This window comes from Corvus cornix, chromosome 14 (genome assembly GCF_000738735.6).
Source record: "Corvus cornix cornix isolate S_Up_H32 chromosome 14, ASM73873v5, whole genome shotgun sequence".
In the NCBI taxonomy this organism is placed as follows: Eukaryota; Metazoa; Chordata; class Aves; order Passeriformes; family Corvidae; genus Corvus; species Corvus cornix.
Genome location: NC_046344.1, coordinates 7,958,883 through 7,981,524, shown reverse-complemented (window position 1 = coordinate 7,981,524; position 22,642 = coordinate 7,958,883). Strand labels below are relative to the sequence as shown.

Genomic DNA, 22,642 nt, shown 5'->3' with positions numbered 1-22,642 from the left:
AACCTTGGTGATCCTGGGATTCTGAGGTACAGCTGAAGCCTTCCCAAGCCAGGAGCAGAGGGAATCACTGCCTGGACAAGTGACCTCTGGGTCCTGGCAGCAGAAGAGCAGGGGGTGATGCAGAGCAGGGCCAGGAGACGAGCCAGTACCACTCTGTGCCACAAGGGTTACAGCAGCCACGGGAGCCAGGCTGTGTCCCCAGGAGCTGACAGAGGGACACCACCACCCCTGTGTTTTGTTCTTCAAAGAAAGGGCAGTGCTGACTTCATTGTGGAGCTTCAAAGGCATAATTCCAGCTCCTCTTTAAAGAGGAGAGGGAGGAAGCAAAGTTTACAATGTGCTAAAGGGCTGCAATTCCGCTCTGGGCTCCCTGAGCAGCTGAGGAAGGAGCAGATAAGTGCTGGGTACATGGCAAACCAAGTTTATTACTGACAATACAGTGTACATGGTGGGTTTGCAATGCTGCTGACAGCCTTAGACTTTATTGATTTTTCTTTTCCAAGTTAAATGTACAGGAATGGAATAATTACTACTGAGCTACAAGATGTCAGGAATGCAGTAATGCTTCAACCGGGAGCAGTTTCCATGGACTAAGAGATTAAGATTTTCAATTTTATCAGTACGGATTTGCACACCTGATTTCTTTTGATCTACATTCAAAACTACACAAGGTTTTTTTCTTCCCCCCCTCAACTACAGCAGTCTTGGATGAGAAATGGGGTGTTTACACCAGGTCTGTGCTCTCTGACGTGCATCAGAGTGTCCTGGGAACGCTCTGCCCCGCGCAGCCCGGGCGCTGCCGGGGTTTGGCAACGCGGGCACAGGAAGCAACGTGCACACCATGGAAAAGAGGAGCTCCTTCCAAACATTACCCAGAGAGAGAAGATAGTATTTTGGGGGCCAAAAGGAGAGCAGGTCATTTGAAGTGGGATGGGGAAGAGGTGTCTTGTTAATGGCAGAGCCCCAAGCGGAGGCAACCTCTCCACATCCCCCATCATCCCACTGCCTGTCTCATCACCCACAGCCGAACACCTGCACTAGTTCCTCTCCAAAGTCATTATTTTCAACCTGTTCAGCCCATCAACAATCCTAAAAGATAACTTTCACAAAGAGAACTCATCTCCTTCACCCCTGAGGCTCTCCACACTCTCCTGCCAGCAGCAAAGGGTCACAGGCACCAGCTGCTCCCCAGGGAAGCCAACCAGCCCGTGCTGAGCCCCAGCCCGCTGCTGAGGAGAGCAGAGAATGGTATAAGGCACCTTTTCGCTCCATAATTTGGAAATGCCTTAGGAAATCCGTGCAGAGCCACTCCCACATCTGTAGCACACTGACCACCCAAGGGTTTTTAATCACAGAAGGACTGGAGTGAGGCAGGGCACAGCCACAGCTCTGTGTTCACACTTCATCCACGGCCAGGTGTTCGCTGCCATTTGCTTTCAGCTGGGAAAAGTGGCTTTGTAGTCCCAGTCCCTTCCCACAGCGGGGCTGGGATTGCTGCTGGAGTGTGGGAGGGAGTGGGACAGCCCCAGCCCCTGCCCTGGTAACTGCAGCTCTGCTACCTGTGAGCACTGCAGCTCCGCTGAGTCACCTTCACTCACACAGCCAAAGGCAACAATAAAGAGCTTAAATGGACTTAATCTGTAACACTTTAAAGATTCATTCACTTCGAATGCTGAGAGTGGGGGTTTGAAGGAGACCACAGGAAGCCAGAGGTACTGCCCACTCCATCACACCAGTGCCTGCTGCATCTCCAGCCCCACGGACACCCCACGGCTTCGGAGGATGTCCTTCCAATGGCAAGGCACTCCCAGGCTGGGGACACCAAATCCCAGCCCAGGTGGGACCTGGACCAGCCCCACTCCCCAGTGCCAAGCCTGCAGTCAGAGCTGCATCCCTGTGTTCCCTCCTGGAAGCAGAGGTTGGGTCATCCCCACTTCAAGGTCTGTCCAAAGAGTTGTTGTGGCATCTTGTGGTTCTCATCTTTGTGCTCCGTGGGGCAGGACCGGCCCTGCTCCCTCCTTCCCCTGCCACATCCACGGCTGCAGATGGGGAGGGCTGTGGCCTTTGGGTTTGGGGTTTGCTTTTAAACCCCACCCTCTCCACTCTGCAGAGCTGTCGGGGGGTGAAAAATGGGCCTTTACTGTCGGGCAGGAGCTGCTGGTGGGGGGGAGGTTCCTAAACTAACTGGAAACACATGGGACTTCATTAAAAAAAAAACCAAAACCAACAAAACAAACGTTTTTGCTTCAATAGCAAAGCGATTTCCAGCCACAGTCCATTTTCCCATGGTGGGAGTAGCTAATGCTGGGCATGGGGAGCTGGGGAGGGGGTCCATGGCACCCCCACCCTGTGGGCACCCACCATGAGCCGTTTCCACAGGGGCACAGAGCATCCCACGGGGCTCAGTCTGGGACACCCACAAAGCCCAAACACCCCACATAAAAAGTAAAAAAGAAGTAACAGAAGCCTAAACGATGCAGTTAAGAAACAAGAGTTAAAATTCTTCCAGTCCTTTCTCACGGGAACAGGGGACGGTGGACAGCTGGAGCCAGGCTCAAGAGCAAGCAAGAAAAGGAGCTTTGGTCACATTTGTCTTATGAGAATCGCTGGTGAGTAACAATAATAATAATAATAATAATAACAATAATAATAAAAAATAAAAATAAAAAGGACTTTAAAATACGCCTTGTAAAAGCAACCAGTGAAGAGCAGAGCACAAAGCATCTCACGTGGACACCGAAGGACAGGGCGTAGGCACCTCAGAAATGTCCAAGCTGGGGCGGGAGGAGAGCGGACGGCAGCCACCAGCAGGGCTCAGAAATTGCTGAAAATCTCCCGTTTCTTGTTCCAGTCCATCTGCGGCGCTCGCTTCTTCACACGCTTGGCCCTCACCTTCTCCTTGGCCTCAGCAGCCGTCGGGCTCAGGCTCAGCCCACTCTCCTCAAAAGGGTCCTTCTTGTCCGTGTCTCCATCCTGTGCGGAGAAAGGACAAGAGCTGTCACCCCCTGCAGCATTCCCACACCACTGCAGCGTCCCACAGCCTTCCATGGAATCACTGAGGTTGGAAAACTCCCCAGGATCATCAAGTCCAAGCTGTGTCTGATGCCCACCTTGTCCCCAGCCCAGAGCACTGAGTGCTACATCCAGGCATTCCTTTGGGAACTCCACCACCTCCCTGGGCACTTCCAATGCTTAACAACCCATTCCATGAAGAATTTCCTCCAGGCTGCACAATAAGCAGATGTGCAGGGATGGGTTTTGTAGCAGCAGAAGGTCAAAGCCCCTTCCCTGTGCCATGCCCATGGTTTCACTGGCAGCAGCACCCGTGTGGCCATGGAGCTCATTACAACACTGCATTTTGTGGGGGTGTTTCACCTGCCTGAAGAATGTGTGACTGCACAGCTGCAAGTGGAAAAGCAGGAACACAGAAGGTGCTGCCCAGCTGCACTCATGTCAGGTGTGGGTAAACACACAGAATGGAGGTCTTTGGTTTTAGAGAAACCTTTCAGAGCTTTCCTGCTGGCACTGCTGCCCCACCAGGCATGCCCAGCACCGAAACAGAGTGCACAAACCCTGCTGATAACCACGGGCAGGGCCCTCCACCAGTGCCATGAGATAACAGCAGCAGCCTTGCTGGGCTGAACGAAGCCAAACTGAACCCAGGAAACCCCTCACACCCCCGGGGACTTTGGCTTCTTGCCAGGACAGCGACCCCTGAACAGCCCCAAGGTGACTCCATGGGAAGCACCACTGTGCTCCAGCACTGGGGCACAGCCCATGGTTCCAACTTCTCCACCCCAGGGACTCTGACTTCTTGAGCAGTGACCCCTGAAGCAGCCCAAAGGTGACTCAGGGGGAGAACCCACTGTGCTCCCCACCAGGACACTGCCTGGTTTTCCCAGGGCAGCAGCCATGGGATCAGGACATGCATTATTCACTGCTCAGGGGCAAATGCAGGCAGCAGATTGCAGGCGCTTGGCCACAGCTCGGACACAGGTGGTGCCCGAGAGGCTTCAGGACTGTGGGTGCTCACAGAGGCACCATGTGAGAACTTGGTGCTGTCACATTCCTGCTCCCAAATGTCCTGGGGCAGGGGATAGCATGGCAGACTCCACAGAGCACCTGCATGGAGACTTTGCTCTATTTTTAGCAGAACCTTGTGCTGAAGATAAATTTTTGAGCACTTAAAAAATCCCCTACTACTTAATACAAATTCCCACTTCTTATTTTAAGAGGAAAAAAATCAATAACACCTGAGAATACCAATCTATGCCTTGTGTTGACTTTTGGTTGCCACTTCACCTTGCCCAACGAGTTTTGTCCCTTTCCAGTGTTGAGCTGCACCAAAGAAACCCCTTCAGCCCAACCAGTCACCAAAACCAACTCCTCCCCTCCTTTAAACACTGTGATAAATTCACTGTGCTCCAAACTAGAAAAAAAAATTGACTTTTTTTAAATTTTAGCCTGCCCTGGTCCTGGTACCAGCACTTGAGCCTCACAGTTCTGCTCCTCATGGATTCCCAGCCTTGCTGTAGCTCATCAGTGTAATTACACTTCAGATCCCAAACTCCTGCAGACATCCTTTCACCTCCCACCTCCTTCCAAACTATCCAAGCAGGAATCATTGCCCAAGAAGGTGCCAGTGAACACCCACAGTGCAAAGGATGAGAAAAAACCTTTGGATTTTGGTTGCTGGGTGGATACAAGTGAACCCAAGTCTGGGAGATAAACTGAAAACACACCAATACACAGCACTGCAAGGCAGGACTGTACCCACACCAGGGTGTAAAAGGGACCGGGAGAGTTTGGGGTTTTTACCTCTGATTCCTTCCCAGGACTCTGCAGGTCACTGTGAGATGAAGATGTGGATCCTCCATTCAGCTGGAGGGAAGGAAAATGTCAGTCTGGTCTGTGCCAGATAGAGTTAACACAGTAAGTAGCCAGGTATAGCAATGCTGGGCTGCTCCAGAGATGGGATGGAGCCTGGAGGGAATGGTCCTGCTGAGGGGACCCCACACACACACAGGAGCTCCCTAGGATTCCCAGCAGAGCTGCTGCTCTGCCACATCCCCACCCCAGGCAGAGCATGGTCCCCTTCCTGCCAGACCTGGGACGTTGCCACCTCCTCCCTCTGTCACTGGGATTAAATGGGGCTGAAACTGGCCTTGTTCAACCTCTAAATTAAAGCTGTAGTGGGGAGTAATTAAAACCAGGCAGCAGCAGTAAAGTTGAGCTGAATGAGCCTTGGGGCATCCAGGCTCACCTGGCAGAGGTGGGAGCCAGGGAAAGACCCTGACCCCTCCTGATCACTCCAACACATCCCCTGAGGCTGCAGCCCCTGGCTATCACCTGCAGCAGGCAAGGACTCACCTGAGTCTGTGCAGATCCATTTGTCATGGGCTGGGGTACCACACCTGGACACCACACAGAGAAAACACACAGTGAGCACCCTCAGCTGGGACAGCTGCCTCAGGTCCCAGGAAAGCATCATCTGCCATCTCACACCTTCCTCCTCCCCTGCCCACCCCAGCAGCTCATCCTGTCCCTTGATTTTGTCCTGTGGTATTTCCCAGCCCACACAAAAGCCTTTCCCCTCTCCTTCTGCCCTTCTGGAATCACATCCTCGCCAAATCCCCTGAATTCACTCCATTCATTTCACCCTTGCAATCAGGGGAAAACACCTGCCATGAAGGGCACCAAGTAACCTCCTTCTACAGGCATCAACTGCTGCACGCTCCCATTTTTTCTGACCATTAGTTTGTTTTTAGAAGTTCTGTAATCAAAAATCTTAAAAGTCAACTCAAAATTCTTCATCAAAATCAGTATCATGGTGTTGTCACAACAGTGTCTGGCACACAACCTGGTCTCCAGGCACCCTGGAATTTTTTTGTGCTCACTTCCAATGATTTACTCTAACAATAGCCCACACAATGGCAAATTTTATGCATTTAAACTGCCAATCACCACAATGCCCCAGGCATTACCATGTCTCACTGTCTCGGACTAACAGATGCGTTAACTGGGACAGGATTAATAACTGAATTATGTCAAGCATGGACACTTCCCTAGGGACTGATTGGGAGCTGCATCACTGCAGACTGCAGGGATTTCTGGGGCAAAGCAGAAAAATAAATCTAAATCATGATTTTGAGAGTGTGCTGGTGCAAAAATCTCCGTGTGGCTTTGGGATCCCTAAATATTTTATTGGAGTAAATGTTAGACTCGTGTTTAGAGTAGGACAAGCTCTGAGCAATGGGCATCAGAAGAGTCAGCTCGCACAGAAGTGATGTTTATGTTTCTGGTATCAAAAAAAAGCTTCAGATGACACGGAATAGAAAAGTGGAACTGGACTTCAAAAACAAAATTGCCACATCTAGAAATACTTTTGTATTTCCTTTATCTAAAAGGGTCTTAAAACCCACTCATTGGCTTAAAGGTTGGGCTGCTCAGGATAAGCTGCCAGGCTTGGAAATTGTCAGTTTGAGGTCGAAGCAGTTCAGTTAAAGAGGACAATTATTATTTCCTCTTACCCTGCAAACAGCAGAATCTCCCAGAGCCCTTTGGCACCAACGCAGGTGCCAGGCAGACCCAATTCCTGCAGGGTGAATGCAGGGCCTGGAGCACCCACCCACCCTCCCCATGGCTCTGTTCCCTCCCGGCAACAAGGGCTCCTTTATGGCAGTGCCAGCAGACAGCCCCGGCTCCTCCTCAGAGCATCTGACACCCTGTGCACTCCCCAGCATTGTCTGACCCATTTCTCGGGACAAATCTGCCCATTGAGCATCTCTGGAGCACGCTGGGGATCAGATAAGGAACAGCTGTGCTGGGAAACAGAGCTGCCCATTGAGCCGGGACAGGCCAAGCCGGGAGCTGCGTCCCCACCCGGCAGTGGGGCAGGTTGGGAGTGGATGAGCAGCTTTCCCTGCCAGGTTTCAGCAGCAGGAAAACATTTCCTGCATCAGCCATGCTGTGATCAGCCAGCGTGCAGCCCTTCCCTCTGCACACACCGGCCTTGCTCCGGGGCTCTCCAGGTGCCCACAGGTTCCTTCACTGGAGCAAGGAGCAATCAGAGAATCGTGGAGTGATTTGGGTTGGGAGGGACTTAAAGTTCATCCAGTCCCACCATGGGCAGGGACACCTTCCACTAGAACAGGCCGCTCCAAGCCCTGTTCAACCCGGCTTTGAAGGCTCCCCTCCAAATCTGACCGCACCTCAGTCCCTTCATGGCAGCGAGTTCCAGGGTTAATTATTCACCATGTAAAAGCAACAAACTGTTTTTCGGCTGGATGAGGGTGTATTCTCACTATTTATAAATAGATGGGTGGTTCTCAGGAAACTACTGAGGGATGAGACAGGAGGGAAACATGACTCCCCCTCACTCCTGAGATCCCACCCATGGCACAGTGAGTCATGGGAACGGCGCAGGGTCACCCTGAGAAAGGAAGGTCTCACCTTTGGTGTGCTCCTCCGTGGGGGTCACCCCCAGCTTCTTGAAGTACTCATCTGTTTCGGGGTCCACCACCAGGAGCCTGGCTTCGCTCTCCCTGGATTTGATGTGGGACACCACCTCCGAGTGCCGCAGGCCCTCCACGTTTATCCCGTTCACCTGCAGAGCGATGGCATCAGAACCCAAACCTGTGCCCAGAGATGCTGGTCCTGGCTCCCAGAACCCCAGAGCAGCCCCCTCTTTCCCTAAGGGGTGCGATTTTCCTTTTTTCATTCCTGCTGGGATGATAGGAAGGCTACAGGCTTTTTCCTTTCCCCTCTCCAGCCAACCATGGCCTCCTAAATCCTCCCAGTGCCTCTGTCAGAGCATCCTGTGTGTCACCACACACCTCTGCAGGCATCCCAAACACATCCATGGGGAATCACAGACCTCAGGCTCCCACCAAAACCCTCTGCCTGCCCTCTTTGGTGCTGTCGAACCCAGCCTTCCCCTTGGATGTGCCCCAGGAATCTCAGGCTGCCTGTGGGCACAGACAGTGGGCTGGGTGCACCACTGTGTCCTGAGGCACCACCGTGCCATCCTTCAACCCTCTGGGATGGAAAACCGTGGGTTTTTGTGCCCCTGCTGGGTGAGTCCCTGTGCCTGGCCCATGGATTCATCTCTCCCTTCCCTGCGTGTGAGCCAGGACCTACAGGGAATGTGATCCTGCACTCCCAATTGTTCCCTGCGGTGAGGGGACAATGGTGACTGAGGACATTGTTTGGTGCAAATGAATCACCCTTTGTCCCATCGGGAAGGGCTCTGCACGGCCCAGCCCGACAGCCTCGGCATGACCAGTGCTCGTCCTCATGCAAAGCGACGAGGCAGGAGAACCCTGCAGAGCCTGGATCCAAAGTCTTTGCAGGGAACCAGGTTCCCCCTGCTCCTCAGGGCACTGCTGCAAGGGCTGGGATGAAAAGGAACCCCTTCCCAGGCTCTGCACCTCATTCCAGGTGCTGCCACCCACAGCTGCCGGCTCACAGCCCCACTCCATCCCTGTCCTACAACCTCAGTCCATGCCCAGGGCTCACCCTGGTTGAGCCGGGCCAGGCAGCCCAGGGCTGCTCTCCCCCCGCCCTGGCACAGGGCTGGGGGACATCAAATATTTATCCAAGCCCCAAAGAGCAAGCAGGGAGGGGATCAGGTTTCCAAGCTCGCCAGCTCACCCCGAGCTGCTTTGTGTGTGCCAGGCCCCGGGCCAAGCCCATAAATAAATAACAGGACCCCTGGATGTGACACCAGCACAGCCACTGCCACCCGGCCCCGCACCGGCCCAGGCCCCACGCTGCTCCCAGCATTAAACTTTCAGCTGCTGGGAAGAGGCAGCAGCTCCCACTGGCTGGGGAGTAATTAAACATGGGGCTGGAAAGCAGGAGAGTGCTCTGGTCTCAGGATTTTCCCAACTCACGCTCTTGCAGGGCTGCAAATCTCATTCCTGCTCTGAGCCGGGAGCGAGTGCCACAGCCTGGTCCCTGTGGGGTGGTTTTGGGGTTCATCCTCCTGGGGAGCAGCTTGAGTAGGGGATATCCATGTGCTCCCCCAGGGAAAGGGGTGACAGCTGCTGTTCTGGCTGCTGGGTCAGTCCCTGCCTGTCCCTCTGCCCAGACAGGCAGCTCTGGATGGGGGAACCTCCTTCTCCAGGAAAAACACAACACACAAGCCAAAGAGAGGGCAATTCCCAGACCCACCCAAACTTTTTGGCCCCATCTTGGACAAAAAGTGTTGTTCAGCATCTGGTAACCAGCAAGATGCTTCCAAGAGCACTTTTCCCCCATCTTTCATAATTTTGGGTCTTAAAATCTCTGCAAAGCCTTTTTCCCTATTTTTCCAAGCATTCCCTGGCAGGGCATTAGCTCATCTGGGCGGCACTGACCTGGCCTTATGCCCACAGTCTGACCATCCTCAGTGCCAGCCAGAGCCAGCACAGCACCTTGGGGACATGGGTCAGTGGTGGCCTTGGCAGTGCTGGGGGAATGGCTGGACTCAACAGTCTTGGAGGGCTTTTCCAGCCTAAACAATTCCAAGTTTCTACTCTATAATTCTACCCAGAGCTCACAAATGCCCACTTGGTAGGAGAGAAAGGAGCACAAAGCCACTGCCAGAGCAGCCCCATCAGCCTTAGGGGCTGAATTACAGGAATACTGGGGGGATGGGATGGGAAAGGTCACGGGATGGGGGTTGTTTCAGCTTCCCTAGGGTCCCACCCCTGCTGCTGTACCCCCGTTACCTCCACCAGCCGGTCCTGGGGCCGCAGCCCCGCCCGGGAAGCCGGTGAGTCGGGATCCACAGAGCGGATGAACTGCCCCGGCCGGGATTTCTCGCTGTGCAGGTTGAAACCGTAGCCATTGGGGCCTTTCTTCAGGTGGCAGAGACGTGGGCACAGCTCCTTCTGTCCATTTAAATCCTGATTCATGGAGGAGAGGGTGGGGGAGACAAGACATGGGGGTTAATTGATGGCTTTGGGGTGGCTCTCAGGCAGATGTGACCATAAATAAAGGCCCGAGGAAGCGCTGTATCTGCCCCCCATCCTCCCGTCCCCGCCATGGGGACAGGTTAACAAATGGATTTCCTCTCATTGAGTCTATTTTCGAAACCCAATTGTCCAAAACCACTCCAGAAAAATGAAAACAAAACAAAAAATGCATTTCCTTCACCAGGAGTGGCCCAGATTAATCCACCCATGGGCCGGGACCCACCCGCCCCTGGCAGCAGCTGAGCCCCAGGCCCGGGCAGGGCGGAACCAAGGCTGAGTTGTGCTTTGCCCAAGTTCACCCAGACCCGGGATTAACCTCAGGCAGGTATTTAAGGCAGCGCCACACCCTTGGTCTGGGTGACACCGGCATCACCCCCTGGTGCCATCCCCTCCCAGCAAGGGGGGCCCAGGATGATGAACCTGAACATCCAAGAGCTCCCTGCAGCTTGGGAAGGCTGAGCTTGGCAGGATGAACAGCACAGGGGCACGTGAGGAGTTTAGTGCTTCCCCTCATGCCATGGAAAATGCTTTATGGCTCCTCAGGGCAGCCAGGGAGCAACAAATCCCGGTTTTCTCCAGGTCTGCAGGACCCATTACATTCTCTTGGATGCTGCTCCCACCAGCAGCCCTCGTGCCAGGCAGCTCCAGCTCATGGCACAGCACCACATCCCTGGCACGAGGCACCTCGGAGATTCAGGGTGTTCATTTTCACCCACGGTCTAAGGAAAACATCCCCCCGGATGAGTTTTAGCCTTCCCTCAGCAGGAGCACCGCTCTGCTCCCCGCCTGCCTGCAGAGAGGATTTGTCTCTGATCACATTCACAGGGAAATCTCTTACAGCCTTTCCCTCCAAATTAAAAATCCAGGCAGCAATTTCCTCCTCCTTCCTCTCTTGGCCAAAAGGCACCATGAAACACCAAACCTCCCAACTCCTTCATCCTCTCAAGGAGGGATTTTACAGAGGAGAACAAAGTGGGGACACAGCGAGTGGTCACCCACAGGGATTCCTGTGCTGGGGGATGGAATTTTCATAGAACTCCAGAATTGTCTGGGGTGGAAGGGATCTTAAAGATCATCCAGTTCCAGCCCCTGCCAGGGGCAGGGACACCTTCCACTATCCCAGGTTGCTCCAAGCCCCATCCAACCCGGCCTTGGACACTTCCAGGGATGGGGCAGCCACAGCTTCTCTGGGCAATTTTGGCTGTGGCTGCAATGCCCAGGGAGGACAGAGGCGGATCAGGGTTTGGCACCAGCCTGACCATCTCAATCCCAGCATCCAGGAAAAGACAGGGATGCAAAATGACCAGTCCTTACACACAGAATGGTTCAGGTTGGAAGGAACCACTGAAGGTGATCTAAGACCAATCTCCCTGTTCAAGCAGAGTCCATCACTCAGGATTGTGTCCAGACAGCTTTCTTCTGGCTCAGGAGGGGCACCTTGACCACCAAATTCCTCAAAAACTGCTCACACATCACCCGCAGTGCCTATCACAGGCATCAGGGCACACTCAGAACTGCTACAAACTGCTCTTGAATTTTACAGAGATTCCCTTAGCAACTGAGTTTTTTATTAAAAACCAGCTTGTGGTGTTGACATCTCAATCCCAGATTGGCTCTTGAAGCAGGAAAAATCCTCAGTGCAACAACCCAAACCAGGCTGGGGCTCCCCAGCCCCTCCTGTACCTGCTGCACACACCCAGAGCAGCCCTGCACCCCCCTCTGCACATTTAACCCTGCTGCACCTTTCCCATGGCCCCGAAGCAGCCAGTTCACCCTATCTGCAAACATTTCCAGCCTGCCTCGGAGTTCTTCAAAAACTGAAGAAAACAGGAAATGATTCAACTGGCCCAAGAGGGTCGGACTCGCATGACCTTAAAGGACACACAGGGCTCTGTGCAGCAGGACAAGGGGAGCGCATCTGGGGTCACCAAAGTGCATCTGGGATCACCAAAATCCATCTGGGATCGCATATTTGGGCTTAAAAAGCACATTTTAGAATCATTTTCCTCCTGCTCCATTCTTTCAGGGTCAGAGCTCCTGCAGCAGTGTGAAAACACTGACAGAAATCACTGAGAATCAGCCAAAAGTCTGTGCTGGAGGTGCTGTCCCAGCGTGGGGATCCCTTGGGGACACCTGGCAGGATCAGTCTCTCCTCCTCCAGGGGATCCCCGGCATCAGGAGTGAAATCAAATTACTCACTAAATAAACCACACAGGGAAAAGCTTCACTGCAGGATCCCTTTGGCTGCGAGGGTGCTGACCTGTGCCATGCCCTAGGTGGGCTTGTGCTCCTGTCACCACAGATTCTTGAATTTAAGGCCCTTAACTGGAATGAATTCAAGACATTTATTTTTAAATATATACATATAAAAAAGAAATCCCAATTCAGCATCTGTTCTGGGCAGAGATCCTCAGGGAAAACTGCTTATCCTCCCGCAGAGATGATCCAGGGCTTTTGCTGGGCTCTTAAATCTCCCAGCTAACGCAATCCTTGGCTGCTGGAAAAAACAGGTCTTGGAGCTGAGCTCTGCAAAGCCCCTCTCTGGGATTAAGCAAAGGCTCACACCCCCCCAAGACACGGAGCCTCTGCCTCTCCTGCCAGCTCCGCTCTTTATTTTCTTTTTGACCCGTGCCAGCGTTTCCCTGGTTGTGTTCTGGGAAGATATTTCCTAAGCTCCCAGGGGAATTTGGCCTTTGTGAAACCCAAGCCGTGCCAGAAAGCGTTCCCTGGAACAGCAGCACGTTATCTGGGCTTCCCAGGAACCCGCCTGCAGAACCGCTCCGGTGCCGCTCCGGAGGAGGTTCCGCCGCCTCTCACACGCCAAGCACTTGGAAGCCAATTTGGTTTAAGTTACATTCACATGGATGCTGTAAAGCAACAAAATTGAACTCGATTTTTTTGTCTTAAAAAGTCAAAAATTGCCCACACACACTAAAAAAAAAAAAAAAAAAAAAAATCTGCAAAATGAAGGTTTTTTTTTTTCCCCCCCAGGAATCCAGACACTTCCAGTGGCCACTGATTTTATGAGCTGGATTAAGCAGCAATAGCAGGGTACACTCCATCCCTGTCTGTGCCATCCCCAGGAATATCTGGGCAGATAAATGCTGCCTGGATGATGAGCTGAACTCACACCCCATCCCTGCAGCTGCTGCTCGGGGCAAACCAGCGGCATTTTACAAGGAAAAAGGTTTCGGAAGCGCAGTTCAAGCTGGTCCATTTAAAAATGCACAAACAAGACATTAAATAACAATGAAATGCTTTCAGTAAAATCTAAAAAACGGACTGAGTGTTGCCAGCTCTCATAATCTCATGGCAACTCTTGCAGCATTGGATTTTTTATTTCCCTTAGAGTTTCCAGCACTGCTGATGGGAACTGGGGTCCCTCAGGGACATCCCTTGGCTCATGGGGGTCACCTGGGGACAACCTGTGGCTCATTGGGGTTTTCCAAAGATAAGCCCCAGCTCCCTGGGGTTCCCCTTGGCCCATGGCATGCCCCAGGACTGGCTTTGTGCCTCCCCATGCAGGTCCCTGCAGTGACCAGGACCGTTCCCATTTCGTACGCCTGGGGCTGGTAGCACAAATGTTGCCAGCTCTGATTAATGAGGGGTTTCCATGCTGTTAATTAGCATGTGGCAGCCTCCATGAAGGCAGAATCCACTCCCAGAAGCACCAAAAGGAACCAAACTCCCCTCCTGCGTTTTGAGGGGCAGCAGAGCAGCCCCCAAGTTCTGTTATCCAACCAAACCCACCTGGCCCTACAAAAGCCCCTCCTCAGCCCAACACCATGAGGCCACAGGTGCCAGAGACCCTCTTGCCCTCGCTGGTGACCCTGCCCTGAGCCACATTCCAGGACAGGGATGTCCCCTGCTCCCACAGCCCAGTGTCACCGCTTTCCCAAAGGACACTGACTCACAAAACCAACCTGCACCTTCATACCATCCCCCAGCCGGACCCAGAGCAGGAACTGGGATAAAAAAGGCTTTTCACAGACCAGCCCAAAAATCTGCAGGAACATTCACAGTCTCTCCAGACCCAGGATGCCACACTGGTGGCCAGGTCCCAGGACTGTCTCCAGTCCCTCTGCCCCACAAACTCATGCCCACAACAGGCTAAGATGCCTTGAAAGCCACAGTTTAGGGCTTTATTCCAGGAATAAAACACCAGTGGCCAGTGTGGACACCAGCTCTGCTGGGTCCTCCAGGAGAAGAGGAGGAAGAGGAGAACACACACACACACACACACACACACACACAGAGCTACTCTAGTGGCCGAGGCCAGGTTGGTACCATCCGCCCTGGGACCCCGGTGGGTCCCTGCTCAACGCGGCTCCTGCGGTGCCTTGGCCACGATGTCACCGAGCCCCTCAGCAGTGGGGTCACCCCAAACCTCCTCCCAGGCTGACAGGATGCTCTCGGCACAGGCAGGAAGGGCAGGGTGCCCCACAACGGGACCAGGAGCTCCAGCCCCGCTTGTGTCCCAGAATGAGATTTGCTGGAACTCCACCAAGCTCATCTCCTGGGTGTGCTGGTCATAATCACTGCGATCAGGGTTTGGCCCTAATCAGCTCAGTCCTGCCAGGGACCACCTCACCCTGCTCCCGACACCAGCCCACCCCTCCATGCCCATCCCGGGGCCTTTGCCATTTCCAGAGGCAGCCAAATAGGCTACAGTTGCCCTGCTGGGAATTGCAGCACCTGGAAACACTCCAGGCTCCGGATCACCCGGCGACAGGTCAAACCTTTCCATCGCTGCTCCGAAGAGCTGGAGAAAACCCAGGCAGGAGCATTCCTGCCTAATTTACATTGTTAACATACTTTCTTTCAAGTCAGCTCCCATGGTTCCTCTCCTTCTCCATGTGGTTTCGGTCAAAAAATGGCTCCTTTGCTTCCTCCAAAACAAACCTCAGCAGCAGAGCCCACCAGGGCTGAGGGACACCGTGAGACACAGATGTCCTGGGGGAACAGGGAACAGCTGGGACTTCCCCATCCCCGGCACTTTGGATTCTCCAGTACAGGCAGCAGCACCAAGGGATGCAGGGGAGGGGATGCACAGCCACCTTCAGGGGTTGTGGAGCAGAAATGCAGGATCCCGACCCAAATCCAAACCCCAGCAGGCAGAGGAGTGAGGGGAAACACTGGGAGCCTGGAAGGAGCTAAGGAGGGGGAGAAACCAATGCAGGAAAGGGGCCCAGGGGCCACAGCACCACCAGAACAAGGGACCCATTTACACCCCCTAACAGGGGCACCCTCCTTTGGCAGTACTGGTTATACTGGGAGCTGAGCCGAGCCTCAGGCAAGCTTTAATTGCCACTATTATTACCACAGTTTTGTTGGAAGCTCAAAGGCTGCTGCCTGTGCACGGATTTAGGGATGCACTTAACTTTAAGCAGGTATTTGTCACCAGTCTGGGAAGGGGAGGGATGAAACCTTGCTGTCTTCCATGCTGCAAAGATGAGGAAAACTGGGAGAAGCAGGAGCCCTCACCATGGCTGCCAGCAGTGCCCACAGCCCTGCCTGCCATGAGAACCAGGAGGCTTTGGGATCATGCCATGGCTGGAGTGGGATCGCTGTCTCCATCCACCACTGTGCCAGGGATCCTCCTCCTGCTCCACCAGGGCTGGGCTCCATTCCTCTTCCCCCAGGAGTGACTCAAGTTTTCCCATTAAAGCAGCACCAGAAAGGGGGCTATTGTAGCCCTGCATCCCCCGGGGCCAGGGGACCTCGGTGACACTTGGAGCAAACGCCAAAGGAGCCTCAACCCACCCGGAGAGCGGGACTGAGGTGGGCAGCGCTGCGAGGGGGCAGGCAGAGCACCCCCGGGTCTGCACTGTGGGGTGAGGACACAGCAGCTCTCCCACCATCCCCAGTGCTGGGAAAAGCAGAGCCAGGATGCTCCCGGGGCTCCCCAAGGCCTGGATGGTCCTCAGCTCCATGCCAGGATGCTGCAGCCCCCCTGCAGATTGCTGGGGAGGGCTCAGGGCTCATTCCCTCCCTCCCTGCCAGCCGCACACGTCTCCCCCAGCTCCATCCCCCAGCTCGGAGTCAGCCAGCGCCGAACGGGCTCAAACTCCAGATGTTGGTGAAACGCTATAAATAACAGAGGGGGAGGGGAGACGGGGCTGGTGGGACGCCAGGTCCACCAAACACAAGCAGATGTTCCCCTTCCCTGCAGGGCCAGAGCTGGGACTGGGCAGAAAGGTGGCGGCTCCAGCATCCAGAGATCCCCCCCCTCCCCCCAGGCAGAGGTTTTCCACCAGCCAGGAATAAATCCTTGGGCAGGACCAGCGAACAACCTGCTGCCATTTTTATACAGCCACAGCTCTCATTACCACCCGCCCCCTTCCCGAGGAGGTGTTTCAGCTCCAACATCAATGGCCAAAAGAGGAAAACCTCACATCGTTCCTCCAACACAGACCTGGCAGCCCAGGGCCACTCAGTGAATGCTCCTTCTTCCCAACGTCTCCCACATCCAGGTCTCAGCAGGACAAAGTTTCAGATGCTCCCAGGGACTGCAGAGTGCCCATGGTTATCTCTACCCAGGAGAAAAGGATGGGCTCAAACGTGGCTGATCTGCCTCCAAACAGCTTTTGGCAGAGCCTGTGATCACCCTAAAATCAGCAGTTACCTTAAATATCACCAGCAGGAGAACGGGGTGCTGCAGGCTCCTGATGGTGACAGCACAAACTGTGCCTCACCTCACTGTCACAGCCCCGTGCCACCACCAGGCCCCTCACCTGACTGTCCCCAACACAAGTTCTGGGCTGTTGTATCTTATTTAAATCTCTTGCATTATTCAAATTACTCCAATTATTTAAATTGCTCCAGCTGGGTTTGAATAACAGAAGCATAAAAAAATTGATATTTATTTTAAGGGCAGCAGACCCCGAGGTTTGTGCTGTTTTCGCAGTGCTGCTCCCCCAGCATCCTCCTGCCATCGTGGGGGGCTGCACCAGCACATGCCCAGTGACCTTTGGATGCATCCCTCTGCTTTCTCTGCCAACAGGCAGCACAAAGACAGCGAGTGAGGATGGCAGTGAGTGATTCCAATTAGCAGTGGAATATGTCCAGCCACGGCCAAGCTGCAGCTGATAGGGTAATTTGGATACTTCTGGGATTTTTCTGATGATAGTCCCTGTGAGGAGGAGGATCAGCCATGCCACAGAAAACCCAGACTCGTAGCACAGCTCCTTCCAGCCCTGGAGGGGAAGGATGATGCCCATAGTGGGCACCGAGCCTCATCAGGGTCCTACTGGCCCCACGGACACTTGCCCTAAGCCCTGCAGCCCTTTTGGACACAGCAGAGGGGACAGTGGGGGGTCACCGGTGCCAGGGTGGTGCAAAAGTAATCACAAAAGATTAATGAGGCCCTTCACCATCCCATGTCACCACAGCAGCAGCAAGAAGAGGTTTGCACCTTCTTTGTGCCTTCCACCAAAGTGCCCAGCTCACCCCCAAGCCTGGTCCTTCCCACATGCTGTGGGATGCAGAGAAGCTGTGCCAGCACCTTGCCAGAGCTGTGCTCCAGGCACAGCCAGAGGGCTGGTATCCCAAGAAAGTGCCAGGCAGGAGAAAACAAGAGCAGGAAGGATGTGGAGGGTGGGGAGGCCACCCGAGGTGCAGCCCGCAGTGACAGCGCTGCCAGGCTGCAGGATGGCACCACTCCCACCCCAGCACTGGGGCAGTGGGAAAAGCAGTTTCCTCACAGCTCCCATCAGGGCTTCACCTCCAGGAAATCTCCTGCCAAAGAAATCAGAGCTTGACCTTCACCACAGCTGCCCCGAGGTGCGGGGGTAAGCCTGGATTTGCCCCTCTCCGAAATCCCCAGCACCGCAGCATTACAGAAATCCCTGAGCACAAAGGGGCCTCTCAGGATGGGGCTGCACCCGACCACGTCCTGCTTGGGACCTCGTGTCCCCAGTGGGGGCAAGCCTGGGTGAAGGTCCCCGATAGGCACATCCCGGCTGTGGGAACGCCAGCCCTGTCCACCCCACAGGGTCCAGCTGATCCCCCCAGCAGCGACGTCTCAAACAGAGCTGTCCCAGCCATTCCCTGGCAACCCCACAGCTGGGGAATTTCTCAGCCACAAGCTGCGGGAAGCAGCATTTTTTCCCCTCTTTGCTGGCGTTTGTGCAGACTCAGACAGCAAAGGCACCCACGCTCTCCCCCCGGGCAGGGCTGGAGCCAGCAACAGCAGCACAGGCTTGGCTGGAGCAGGGAGCAGCTGGCCCAGCCCAGGGAAGGAGGAAGGGAGGATGGAGGAGACCGAAACCGCCACGTGCACGTGTTTTCATGGAGAGAGACAACTTTTCCAGCAGGATCTGCCAAGGGAACAAGCAGCCGGGATACCAGAGAGCTCCTCTGCTCCAGAGGGATCAGCTCCAGGACAATGTGGGGCAGCAATGTGAGTCCTGGCAGTCTGGAATTTGTCTGAGAGGAGAAACATGGAATCTCCACTCTGGATTGAAAGGGATCTCAGCAGATCCAGAGGGATCAGTTTTCCACGGGGTCGGAGGGAAAAGAGCATCGGTCACTGTGCAGGGCTTGTGCTGCTGGAACAGGGGAAAAAGTCCTTCCCACGCTCAGCATGAACCCCCAGGCGAGAGGAGGGATTGCTCTGGACAATGGGAAGGCAGAGGGAGATGCTGGGAATAAGCTTCCCCAATCCCACAGTGTTCCCTCCCTCCGCGGGGGCCGTGCTGCCACACAGAGCTCGTGTCCCCCGGGGCACAGACGCATCCCAGTCCATGACACCCCAAATCAGAGAGCTGCCACCCCCAACAGCACATCTCCATGGACAGGTGATGGAGCCCAAATGAAGCCTCCTGCACAGGGCAGAGCCCCAGGCACGGCTCCCACCCGAGCTCAGCATCGCTTCCAGCCAGGGCTGTGCCGGAGCCGGGCACCCTCAGGCTCTGCCCAGCCGCCCTTCAGCCTCCCCAGCTGCTTTTTGAGGCCAGGCCTTGAGCAATCACCAAACATTTGTTCGTGCTGGCCCCATTCCTTGCCTTCAGTGACCCTGGGTCACCAGCAGGAATCCAGTCCTGCAGCTTTGTGCTCCCACGGCACTCGCCTGGCACCGCGGCTTCCGAGGAAAACCCCTCGAGGTGGAGGGGGCTCTGTGATGCACCAGGCACTGCAGGGAGCACCTCCCACCCCCGAGAACACCCTGCACCCCAGGACAGGGAGGGTTCTTGGGAAAGGAAAAGTATTTTCCCAAGGACTGAGGCTGCTCGGGCTCTGTACTCCTGGCTTTCCCCATACCAGGGCCAGCACCAACTGCTCAAACCCACCAAGACCTGCCCTGAGTCCCTGATTTTTTAGGGATAGGGTGCAATCCCAGTGCCCTGCAGAAAGCCAGCTCTTAGTCAAGGCATCTAACACAGAATGGGGAAAACCGTTCTGCACCACAGGCCAGCAAGGACACGGCTCCTGGTCCCCTCCACAAGCCCCCACCCTGGAGAAGAGGTCATGGGGGTGCTACACTCAGCCTTGCAGAGCCCCATAAAGCACATGCAGGGTAAGAAGGATGGCACAAGCCATCACGCTGTCCCTTTGGGGCTTGTTTTCTCCTCCTGCTCTGCCACCAAGCCCCCCTGGGAGCAAGGGGTGCAATGGACACAGGGCAGGGGGACAGAACTGCACCCCCAGCCCGGCCCCTGCCCAGGAAGGGGGAGAACAGGCGCTGCTCTGTGAGTGCTGGGCCCAGGGAAGTTCAATAGTTTACTCCCAATATTTGTCTTGGCCGGGCAGCCCAGCTCGCTGGAGGAAATGGGGCAGGGGGAGGGCTCCAAACATCCTCTGCATTCCTTGTAACGAGAGCAAAGCCAGCGCCGGGGCACCCACGCTTGGGGTCACCCAATGTGAGGCCTTTTGTGTTTAGAAATCCTGCAATAAAATATCCAGGGGTGCAATTTTCCAAAGAGCAGCAGCGGGGTGAGGGGCCTTGGTCCCAGCCCCTCAGCATTACACGTAAACTACTCCCTTCTCCCAAAAACCCCCAAGTCACAGCTTCTGCACAAAATCTGCTGACCTGGGCACAGCACCCACAGCCTCCAGTTCCGCTGGGGTTTCCCTTGACCTCCCCCTCCAAAACTCAACCCTCCTGTCACTGCCCCCATTGCACAACACTGGCACCAGCTCCATCCCACGACACTGCTGGGAAACACAGGATCAAACCAAGACCTGACGCAATCACGGACCATCAGGGCTCCTTCTGCTGAGCGCCAAAAATGACATTTTTTAAACCAAGCTTCTTAAAAATGAGGGGGCCACAGATGATCCCCCTTGCCAGAGAGCTGAGTTTATCTCTGGCTGAACAGGGCTGGGGCAGATAAGGGGGCTAGGGTGGCCCTTGGAGCCCTGTGAGCCTCAGGCAGCAGGACACGGCGTGTTCCCAGTGCAGGGGGAGGATCTCCCATGATAACCCCGGAGCCAGCACCGGCTCCGGCTGCTCCTGCTGATAAACCTGGGGTGAAGGGGGTGACGGTGCCAGCCCTGGGGCTCTGGGCATGCTGCCATCCGTGCCTATGGCAAGGGTAACACAGAGCCTCAGGAAAGAGGGAACAGCCCCAGAACGGCGCACACAAAACCAAAAGAGGGCTTTGGGTGCCCAGCACAACCCATCAGTGACTCCGAGGGGATTTTTATCCCCACATTCCAGCACGATACAGGGTCTCCCACATCCCCATTGCTCAGCCCCCCGATGCCAGTGGAGCCCAGCTGACAGACAAGAGCAGGGAACTCTTCCAGGCAAAGCTGACTACTCACCCGCTTAGAACTAATTAGGGCTTGTCTTAATTAAATCCTCCTAACCATGAACAACCCCAAGGCAAGAATTAACTGATTTACCTGGTATGGCCTCTGGCTGCTCACAAGGGACTGCTGGTGTGGCAGGAAGGAGCCAGCCCTAGTGCTGGACACATCGAGGCAGGAACTGTCAGGGATGGGGAAGAGCCACTGGAGACCTTCCCTGGGGCACAGCATCAGTCCCCAGGGAATGCCAGCCCAGCCAGGTGGCAGGGCCACATTCCCAAGGGTGGGAGCTCAGCCTGCCAAGGCTGGAGCAGAGGATTAGCCCTCCCACCACCTTTTGTGCTGCTCCTGTCTTTAACGGGATTAGTCCCTGTAATTCCATAAGAGGGTTTAATCACAGAGCACCCTGGGGAGCAGCGGGGCTCCAGCTGGGGAGGCAGCAACCCCACCCCCAGCAGATGGTGAGGGAGAGGCCCAGGAATACAGTTGGACACCCACTCACTGCTGCTCCTGGCCCCACTCCTTCCTCAAGCATTCCTGGGACAGCTCAGTGCCAGGCTGGAGACCCTCCCAAGGGAAAGACCCATGGCCAGGCAGTCCAAGTTGTGCAGCTTGGAAAAGAGAAGGCTCCAAGGAGACCTCAGAGCCCCTTCCAGGGCCTAAAGGGGCTCCAGGAGAGCAGGAGAGGGACTTTGGACAAGGGATGGAGGGACAGGACACAGGGAATGGCTTCCCACTGCCAGAGAGCAGGGATAGATGGGATAGTGGGAAGGAATTCCTGGCTGAGAGGGCAGAGAGGCCCTGGCACAGGGTGCCCAGAGCAGCTATGGCTGCCCCTGGAAGTGTCCCAGGCCAGGTTGGATGGGACTTGGAGCAGCCTGGGATAGTGGAAGGTGTCCCTGCCCATGGCAGGGGGTGGATTAACTGACCTGTCCCTTCCAACCCACACCATTCCAGAATGGTCTGCCCACTGAGCAGTCTCTCACTTTCACCACACCTGCAGGGAATTGTCTTCTTTCCCTCCCCAGTGCTCACAAAACTACCGAAATTCAGCTTTCACAGGCTCACCACTAACAAACATCCCCCACCAGCTTATTGTACCTGGAAACAAACTCCTACAAAGCTTTAGTGGGAAAAGAGAGACACTGAGCCAACAAAATCCAGCTCCATGTCTGGATATGGTCTGAATGTGCACAGCAATGGAACCAAAACATTCAGGAGTCCAGGCAAAATGTAGTGAAATTAAATTACAATATGGACCTTGCCAGAAAGAATTATATCAACAGCTTGGGGTTCAATTCCTTCTTTACAGAGACCTGTGGATCTGGAGAAACCCTCTACTGATTACAAGTTTAATTTTTGCTTTCTCATATCCCAACCTAGAGTCTCCCACCACAAGTGCCTATAAAATCGCCATATCTAGAGACAAAAAAAACCAAAAAACTGGGAGACAAAACCAGCTCAGAACAGACCTTCATTTACACCCCTAAGCTCTTTTATAGTCCTGGGTATCATTCCCCCTCACAGCCTTGCTCCCCCAGACCAGAGGGCAGGAATGAACATGGAAGTGATGCCACATTGTCAGGGCTCTGAGCACTCAAGGAATGGTGTTTTATGGGTTAAAAGGAGCTCTTTTGCAAGTCAGGTGTACCTGGCTGGCAGCTGGAAGCCTTGGGCCCCTCCAGCCCGGGAATTCACACTGGAAGTCAGCAGCACGTGGCACCTTTGTTCCACGTGCTCCCATTCCCCAAAAGCAATCCCACAACTCTAGGTGAGACCAGCGCCATGTCCAGGGGCTGGGCAGAAGGAGCTGGGATTCCCCCAGATCCACAGCACCACCTGAGGCACCAGCAGGTTCAGGATCCAATCCCTGCAGATGATTTATCCATCCATGTTGCACAGCAGCACTGGGACAGCCCTGGATAAACAGC

At 54.7% G+C, this 22,642-nt stretch overlaps 1 protein-coding gene across 1 annotated transcript in view; it reads right to left on the bottom strand.

The window, feature by feature from the left end:
* Nucleotides 1-405: 405 nt before the first annotated feature.
* Nucleotides 406-22,642, bottom strand: part of SLC9A3R2 (SLC9A3 regulator 2) — a 33,067-nt gene continuing 10,830 nt past the window's right edge. The window contains exons 3-7 of the mRNA XM_039560367.1: nt 9,714-9,890; nt 7,453-7,606; nt 5,371-5,414; nt 4,819-4,881; nt 406-2,973 (exon numbers count right to left, since the gene is read on the bottom strand). Of these exons, the coding sequence (XP_039416301.1) occupies nt 2,815-2,973; nt 4,819-4,881; nt 5,371-5,414; nt 7,453-7,606; nt 9,714-9,890 (597 nt within the window). The 3' untranslated portion in view covers nt 406-2,814. The remainder of the gene's footprint in view (nt 2,974-4,818; nt 4,882-5,370; nt 5,415-7,452; nt 7,607-9,713; nt 9,891-22,642) is intronic.